We start from the raw sequence: 9,768 nt of genomic DNA on the forward strand, positions 1-9,768 counted from the left end.
TTCCTTCTTGTCTAATAGTGCACGTACTCCAAATTGAACCAAAATAGGGTTCAATGTGATATAAATCTTTGAAAGATTCAAATATGTCAATGGTTGGAGATATAATATTCAGCACTATTGAAGCATTTGCCACTTTATTGCTAACTCCAAATTTATGGTTTAAAACAAAAGTGAATTGTTGGAGGAAAGGGGCATTACCCAGTGGCCTAGTTGGTAGACCGTCCAGCTCCCCAAGCAGATGTGCCCGTGTTCGAGTCCCCCCTCCCCCTAGTTTGCCAAGATAAAAAATAAAAATAAAAATAAAAAATTGTTGGAGGAAAGAAGCCCACTTTGCAGGCCTCTTATTCAACTTCTTTTGGCTACTGTTATGCTTCAAAGCTTTATGATTTGAGAACAAAACAAAGTTGCGATGAACCAAATAATGTTGTTTGTGCCTTGAAGGTTGAACAATTGCATAAAACTCTTGATCGTAGGTGTTGTATCTTCACCTTATAACACTTAATTTCTCATTGTATAATGCTATTGATCTTCCCTCTTAATTTAGAGCAGCTCCAATCCCAATTCCAGAAGCATCACATTTTACTTCAAAGCTTTTTTCAAAGTCTGGCATGCATTTAACGACACTGCCAAGGACAAGGGCTAAACATAACTTTTCTTTGACTTGTTCGAAGCTCTCTTCAGCTTTCTTTGTCCATTCAAACCTGCCTTTATTTAGACAATTAGTTACCGGAGCAATTATAGTGTTGAAATTCTATAATTGTTGGAATCATCATGCGTTATGTGGAACACATTTAGGAACAACGACCCGTGGATGCTAATCGTTGGAACCATTATGTGTTCTGTGGAACAAATTGGACCGGTGCATGCCACTTTTAGGACTGGTGCATGTGCTATCTATTTTGTAGAAAAGTTTAATGAAGAGAGGCATCATTCGCCGGTGCATAGATTGGTGCATGAGCTCCCTGTTCTATCCCAACAAAACTAGTGGACTTAAGGACCAATGTGTTGAAATATATAAATATTTTTATATAATTGTGGAACAAAATCTTCCACCAATCACCGTGATCCGGTCAATTCCTTCTAACTATAAATATTTCTATATAATGGTGGAGCAAAACCCTCCACCAATCACGGTGCCTCCTTTAAGTATTGTACACCTTCCATATATTCTTATATTTACCATGTCTATATATAGGCTCTTTGTATTTAAGCAATCAATAGATCTGAATAATAAAAATGTAGCCCTTGGTGGCACTTTGTCCATGGATGTAGGCCTTAGTGCCGAACCATGTATATGCCTGTGTTTTCTATATTTCTCTCTTCCCTTTTCCTATTTGTATTTCTTAGTTCCGCATCCATAATTTAACATGGTATCAGAGCCAAGTTGTTCTTGTAATCCTGTCTAGAATTTGAGGGGGAGTATTGGAATTATTATTATGGAGCATATTCTCCATGTCTTCACATTCCCTTCCCGGCGTTGTTACGTCTTTTCTCGGTGTTGTTCCGGCCATTTCCCAGCGTTGTTCCGACCATTTCCCAACTTAATTCCGGCCTTTCCCGGCTTAGTTTCGGCCTTTCCCCGGCGTAGTTCCTGCCATTTTTCCCGGCGAGTTCCAGTTTATTTTCCCCAGCAAGATCTAGTCAATTTATCCACTTAGTTCTGGGCACTTTCTCATCATCTTTTGAGGTGTTTATTTGGCAAGCTGGGCATTCATGATATTCATGCTCCAACTTGAGGGGGAATATTGAAATATATAAATATTTCTATATAATCGCATAGGAAAATCCTCCACCAATCACGGTGATCCGGTCAATTTCCTTATAACTATAAATATTTCTATATAACGGTGGAGCAAAATTCTCCACCAATCACGGTGCCTCTTTTGACTATTGTACACCTTCCATATATTCTTATAATTACCATGCCTATATAGAGGCTCTTTGTACTCAAGCAATAGATAGATCTGAATAACAAAAATGTAGTCCTTGGTGGCACTTTGTCCATGGATGTAGGCCTTAGTGCCGAACCATGTATATGCCTGTATTTTCCATATTTCTCTCTTCCCTTTTCCTATTTGTATTTCTTATTTCCACATCCAAATTTAACACAATGCAAGCCTAAAGTTAGACCAATGCAAGTGTACACTATCCAACTACGAACTTTGTCAATCTTCCAACTTCCTCAAAAGCGTTTTAACAATTGAAATATAACCTTTAAATGCAAACTGTTCTCACCAAAACTCATTTTACCTATTGCTGAAGTGTGTTCAATTTGTTGGTGCTTCAATCCTTAATAAATTGTTTTTTTGAATCTAGAAGCTCTTGGTAAATACTTGTTGACAACCATCTACTCTAACAGCCTAAGCTATTAGAGAGAGTGTAACTTTAATATTTAAATCCTCCAACGCGCCCCTTTCTTTTGGTCTAACACGTGTTTCAATTTTAATTATCGGGGTGACGGTCAGCTTCTAGCACAGGACCTTGTCTGCTCTATTACTATGTTGACAACCATCCACTCTAAAAGTTTAAGCTATTAGAGAGGGTGTAATTTAATATTTTAATTCTTTAACACACCCCCTCACGTATGGCCTTCTTTTAGCACATGTGTTTCAATTTTAAACTATTAGGGTGATGGTGAGGTTTGAACACAAAACCTTGCCTACTTTGATACCATGTCAACAACCATCTACAGTAAAAGATTAAAATGTATGAAGGATTTAAATATTAATATTACACCCTCTCTAATAGCTTAATATTTTGGAGTAGATGGTAGTTAACATGGTATCACAGCAGGTAAGGTCCTATGATCAAAGCTCACCATTGCCCTTATAGTTAAAATTGAAACATGTGTTGGACCAAAAGAAGGCCACGTGTGAGGGGCACGTTGAAGAATTAAAATTACACCCTCTCTACCAACTTAAGCTTTGGTGTAGATGGTTGTTAACAATACTCCAATAGAAAATTACAACCCAATCATAGCTTTGGTATAGATAGTTATATATATATATAACTTTTGTATGTTTCACGGGTTGATATCCTCTCTTGCCGTGTCATTAATTGAACATGCTGCCATGACAAACAAGATCCTATACCATAAATAAGAAACCAGCATCAGAATTTTAGCCTAAAGGCTAAATCTGACTCGTTGAACAGCTGATTCAAAATTTAGCTTTTCATTCAATCACTGCTAGACTTGTAAAGTTAAATGATGTTCAAAACTTAAAACTTGTCCTCAGAAGGATTATCTTTTCACAAAATTGCGAAAAAACTTGGAAATTGAAGGTATATTATCTGAAGGTTATGCCAATGATGTTAACTTAGAATTTTATCTTCTCTTCCAAATCGCTTGTGAGAATTAGGAAGAACATAATGGTGCGTTTAAAACAGTAAAACTAGTTTCACAGTTTTCTGTCCTAAAGTATTTTAATCTCTTGCAAGAAGAGCTGCTTTCAGTTTTTCTTTATTTTTTCAACTAGCTTCAGTTTGTTATTTTTTCCTTAATTTCATGTTACCATGTGAGTATCCACAGAATTATCCAGCATTCATAATATTTGCAATTAGCATGGTGTTTTTACTAGCATTTCTTTGTTCTGGTCATGTATAGGTACCTGATTATGCAATAAACTTTTCGGGTGGAAAGTCTACAAGGTGAGAATTTACTTTCCTGCAGCACATTAAGCTCTGTATCTTTTAAATTTTATATGTGATTTTTGTTCTTACAACAATACAGACCATTTGCCCGATTATGGTGGGATGAAACGGTGCCAACTGTGTTGTGTCGACCAGATCCTCACAGCCAGGTAGCCTTACAGCTGCATTCACTATTGTTAAAACACGTACAAAGGATTTTGTTGTTTGATATTTATTTTCTCCAGGCAATTTTACATCCTGAGCAAGACAGAGTCCTTACAATTCGTGAGTGCGCGAGGTTGCAAGGATTTCCTGATTATTATCAGTTTTGTGGGGATGTGAAGGAAAGGTATGTCTACATTTTCCTCTGCAAATCTGCATTTCATAATTTGTGGGTATTATTTCTTCCAGTAACGGTTTTTATTTCTTTTGTATAATGTTATGCAATTTTAATGTTTGTACTTTTACCTCCCAAAAAGAGTTCTGACATGAAAAAGGTGGACAGAAATTAATCACGCAAGCAGATGTTATAAATCTCAGAGAAAATTTAGTATGCATCCTTGTACCCAATTTCAGTTAATCAGCAAAAGCCTGACATAGAATTGTGAGGATCTCCATTATAATATATATTATATCCAGAAATAACGAACCGATTCTTTGACAATGCTCATACATGTATTTGACATGATTGGATTTGAACACATGTTTCTTGTACCTGATAACATACACTGGTTTTGTAGTATGTTTCACAAATTTTTGAAGAGGTCACATGTTGAAGTTCTTAAACCAGTTTGGTTTTCTGATTTTTTTTTTTTTTTTTTTTCCACTTTCCTGATAAGTAAACCCACTTTATAATATGACCTAAATTAGCATTTCTAGCAACATAATCTAAATTTGTTATATATTTATATAATGTACACATATAGATGTATAAATTATTTCCATATTACCAACTGTTTGTTTTCTTAGGTCCTCAATAACTCGACAAGTTATACCCAATATGCAACTGATGATCACTTTTATCAAAAACCTATATTCTTTCATTTATCTTTGTTTTTTTCTTTTCTTTTTCTTTTTCTCGATAGATGTATTCTTATTTTACTTAGCGGTTTGTTTTCTTATTGATTTTCAAAAGATATCGTTTTCATTTTGTGAAAATAGCTAATCAATAGTTGCAACTTGTATTTCTTGGTTGCTTTGCTGCGCTATTCTTCTTGGGTTGATCTTGTCCAGTGTCTGATATTGTAATGTTGTGTCTGAATATGGTTTCGGTCCAGCTCGCAAAATTGGTTTAGTACTCTCTTATAGCCTGGTATATAGTGGCGTCTAGGGTTTGGAGTGGGCAACGAGAGAATACTGAAAACTGCAGGAAAGATAGAGAGAGGGAGTTAGGGTTTGGGGGATAAAACTTGTAATCTCTTAATTTTCGCATATAGTGAAATCTTGTCAGATTTTCCCTATGGATGTAGGCTTTGTCGAACTACGTAAATATTTTGTGTTCTTTGTGCATGGCATGTTTACTTTTCTGTCATGATTCTTGGTTTGTTCTTGGTACGCGATGTTTGTCGTAGCGCCGAAGTATAGGACCGGTTGTCGGGCTTCTTGTTTTAGTCGAATTCACTTTGGTGTTTTCAATGAACTTCCTATTTGTTTTAAACATTTGAACTCCATTTTTGGACCTCTGCAGATACTGTCAAGTGGGGAATGCGGTGTCTGTTCCTGTTGCTCGTGCTCTAGGATATGCATTGGGAATGGCTGTGAGAAAGCTGAGTGGAGATGAACCTCTCATGACTCTCCCGCCCAAATTCTCCCATTCCACAACTATTCAGTTGTTGCAGTCTTCATCCAACGAAGCTTGATTGGCATTATTATTTTCAGAATCAGAAAAACTCATTTCCGGTGGACGTAGGAACATTGCTTAACCAAGTTAAATTCTTGTGTTCATAGTATATAAAGCATGCTAGGAATTAAGTCACATGAAGCGGAAGCGTGAGAGTAACAAAATCTAAAATTTGGTTAGAACGGGAGAAAATTTGGTTAGAACGGGAGTCTCTAGAGTGAAATATTCTCAATATTTGTATGATATGATTTGTGAAATAGTACAAATGTAATTTCATAAGCGTTAGAAAATGTGTTAAAGCTATAATTAACCTTATTTTTTCTATATTTAGACATACATAACATTAGTGATAATCTGTTTACTTAAAGACTTTAAATTTCATAATGAAATGAATAAAAGAATTATAAAATAATAAACGTCTTACCTAAAAATAAAGTAAAAATGAAAAGTATTTGAATAATTTGTTTACAAATATATGTGTTTATACACTATACAAACACATGTACTCTTTTTATACAAAAAAAAATAAAAATAAAAATGAAATTGAAACAAAAGTGATCAATTATAAAGCGAACGCAATACAACAACGATTTGTTATTTTATTTTATTTTTGTATTGTTTTTTTTTTTATTTAATAATTCAATTAATGATAAATTGTTATAAATTTGAGTATTCACAATTTGAATTCCTGAGTTGAGAAAATTGAATTCATGAATTATGGTAGCACCAAATATAGCCGATTACAACCCAAAGGCTCAAAAACATAGCATTTCAAATAAAGGCTACCAAGCCACAAGTATAAAAATAAACATCAACAATATATATTTCAGTCTAATGATGGACATTGACAACATACCTCTAGAAAGCCGAAGGGAATAAACATCCATTCAAATGACTTGCTGATCAACATAATCTAATGATAATTTCCCAAATAATAAAAAAAGCGCAGTTGTATAAATCCATATATATATATATATAACGTACCTTTGGACTTCACCTATTACGTATACAATCATGTGGACCTTCATTACACTTTTATTTCAGTGGTTCTCTTTGCTTTCTCTAATCTCCTCAACCATTGTTGTTTCTGCAAATTTATATAAAGCACCAAGCCACGGCATTTTCCGAGGACAATACCTACAAGAAGGTGGAAAAGAAGCACGAATACGGACACAAGCGAAAGCAAAAAAGTCGAATGACTTGAAGACCTTTTTCTACACCCAAACACTTGATCACTTCAATTACAGGCCTGATAACCACTTTCAAACAACAATATGTGATAAATTCCAAATACTGGGGGTGGCGCGAAGAAAAACGCGCCAATTTTCGTTTTTCTTGGTGAGGAGTCGCCCTTGAGTGATGAACCTGGTTTTCGTTTTCTAACTGATAATGCCCCTCGTTTTAAAGCTCTCTTAATCTATTTAGAGGTAGAGCACTAAATCCAAGACCTCTAGCTCTATAAATACACACACACACGCGCGCGGACCAATGTGTGCCCAATTTTTTTTTTTTTTTTTTAGTATTATAAACCAATATTTGAAATTTTTTTATACATATACCTATAAAATTATGCTATTATCCCTCCTAAAATTAGTAAAAAAAAATTCACATTGCCCGCCCTCCCCCTCACTTATGTTTCTGGGTCTGTCCCTGCATATATATATATATATATTTCATTGTTTGAACAAGTACTTACTTAAACTGCATTTCGTGTCTGTTTGCACATATATCAGCATCGGTTCTATGGAAAATCAATTCCATTCGGATCATTTGAAAAAGCGATGAAGAATGTTACTCTTCGCGGTTATTTTAATTTAGCTCAAGCATTAGCAGATTATGCAGAGATAATCGTACACCTCAAGGAGAAATTTCATGCACACTACTCTCCTGTTATCGTCTTTGGAGGATCCTATGGAGGAAGTAAGCAAGGAAACAACTATATATAATATTAATTAACCATTAATTACCCAATTATTTATATATATATATATATATATATATATATATATATATATCATTTAATTTTTTCTCGTAATTAATTCCTGTGCATATTATACTCGAAAATTTTCAGTGCTTACATCATGGTTTCGGCTACATTATCCCCACATTGCCCTGGGAGCTCTAGCCTCATCGGCACCAATTCTTTACACCTATAACATCAATCCACAAGGCCAGTATTATTCCATTGCCCCAAAGGATTTCAAGGTACAAATTAATTAAATTAACTATTAATTGTTTTTCCTTCCGAGTTAATTTGAGTCGTTCGATCAAGTGGGGCTTGCATGCATGTTGGTATATATAATTAAATACGTATTGCACAGACTGTTGTAGGACTGTTGTAGGATATCAGCGTGAGTTGTTATCAGACTATAAAAAAATCATGGTCTGAAATCGATAAAGTCGCTTATCAGCCTAATGGTCTTTCAATCCTTGGCGGGAGATTCAAAATTTGCAAGTAATTAATTAATTTATCTATATATATATATATATATTTCCAGTAATTAATTACATTACTTGTAGAAATATTTAATTTTCTTCACAAATTAAAAATGAATATTCAGGCCCTTAAACGGTTCCCAGTTGCTGAAGGACTACTTAGAAAAAATTTATGCCGATGCAGCTCAATATGATAATCTACCAACATATCCGGTTACTAAACTCTGTCGTGCCATTGATGGAGCATTTAAAGAAACCGATATTCTTGGCCAGATTTTTGCCGGTGTTGTCGCCATCAAAGGGAAAGAATCATGCTATGGTATGATGCCGGAGCTTGGTCAGACGGAACTAGGGTTTCAATGGCAAGTAAGTTGCATGCATGAAATATATATATATATATATATATATATATATATATATATATATATATATATTATAGTTAATTATCATAATATAATTGAAAATTTCTAAAACACTATTGCAAGTTTAGTACCCCAAGTTTCCCAAGACCTTACCTAATAAATGATTTAACGATTAAGATGACCCGGGATACAACACCCCAAATATTATATGGACTTCTCATAAAATTTGACCTTTGAATTAGTTTTCTAGAAACACTTCTCAAGGATTCAAACTGAAACATAAAAATTGTCTTTGAAAACTTACGAGACAAATTAATTTTTACACAAATTTATTTCTTCTTCTTAGTTTCAAACCAAACAGATCTTAAAATTTTATTCATATGAATTTTTGGTTGGTGTATTTTTAGTCATACAGTGAGTTGGTGGATCCCATTGATAATCGTATTGAGGACAACAATATGTTCCCACGAGTTAATAATTTCGATTTCAGCAACTTCACCAAGGACTGCATTAGCTATTATTGGGTCTCACCAAGACCAGATTGGGTCACAACCTATTATGGAGGCCATGAATGTACTTTTCATTTGTTTTCGGTTTTTTTTTTTTTCCCTCCAATTTCTTTATATTCATTTTAGTTATATACTAATTAATAACTTTTAAAGTTACAAAATGTTTTTCAATGGCTCATTGTAGGATATAAAATTGTATCTCAAAAGGTTTGGTAGCAATATCATTTTCTCCAATGGACTGAGAGATCCTCATAGTATTGGCGGGTATATATCCATCTAAAATATATATATATATATATATATATATATATATATATATATATATATATATATATTCTTTTTCATCCTTTGTAAATATATAAAATAAATTAAGCAATCTTGGTCTAGTTGACTTAATATACTTGTTTCCTCTGATCTCAGCGTATTGGAGGACGGGCGCAAATCCTCTGTTGTTTATAATCATGCAGTCCACATTCTTGAGGCGTTGCTTTGGTCACGTATTTTGTAGTTATAATATAAGAGGTGTGGTCCATTTTAACAATAGAAATGGTTTTTTCCGTTATCCTTAATAGAGAGAACTTTTTATTAAAAAAAGAAAAAAGAAATAATAATTGATGAGTCATCAACACAATCCTTAAACAAAACAAAAAGCTAAACTCATCAAACAAAACAAAAATCCATCTTCTGCCGTCCAAAGAACCCTAAACTCACAAAAAGCTTTTTTTGCCATCCAAAGAATCCTAAACTCAAGGAGCGACAAAACATTGAAATTGGAAGCTTTAGGGAAGAAAAAGGTCCAATTTCGTAACAAGTGTTGTTCAAATCTTTGTTTGATGTATCAGCTTCAGCAACCCACAAACCCTAAATTCAAGTAAGGGTTTCGAACAGAGAGTAACAAAACCATAAAGCAAGATTTTAGAAAAAAAGGTCCAAATTTGTAACAAGATTACAGGTGAGTCTCTAGTAGCATTGTCTATGTTTAATTTTATTT

General features: G+C 34.0%; 1 protein-coding gene and 1 pseudogene across 2 annotated transcripts in view; both read left to right on the top strand.

Annotated features, from left to right (window-relative positions):
• LOC132268193 (DNA (cytosine-5)-methyltransferase CMT2-like) overlaps positions 1-5,898 on the top strand; it is a 69,714-nt gene extending 63,816 nt beyond the window's left edge. Inside the window, exons 18-21 of one of the 2 annotated variants that reach the window (XM_059768980.1) lie at positions 3,605-3,648; positions 3,731-3,800; positions 3,876-3,979; positions 5,318-5,898. In XM_059768980.1, coding sequence (XP_059624963.1) covers positions 3,605-3,648; positions 3,731-3,800; positions 3,876-3,979; positions 5,318-5,489 — 390 coding nt within the window. In that variant the 3' untranslated portion in view covers positions 5,490-5,898. The remainder of the gene's footprint in view (positions 1-3,604; positions 3,649-3,730; positions 3,801-3,875; positions 3,980-5,317) is intronic. The other variant, XM_059768981.1, reaches the window with a different exon arrangement.
• A 586-nt stretch (positions 5,899-6,484) lies between these two features.
• LOC132270517 (uncharacterized) lies at positions 6,485-9,285 on the top strand (annotated as a pseudogene).
• The last annotated feature ends 483 nt before the right edge of the window (positions 9,286-9,768 follow it).

Source organism: Cornus florida, unplaced genomic scaffold (genome assembly GCF_030987335.1).
Source record: "Cornus florida cultivar Cherokee Brave unplaced genomic scaffold, ASM3098733v1 CherokeeBrave_3.0.0_Hap2_Chr08, whole genome shotgun sequence".
Taxonomy (NCBI): domain Eukaryota; kingdom Viridiplantae; phylum Streptophyta; class Magnoliopsida; order Cornales; family Cornaceae; genus Cornus; species Cornus florida.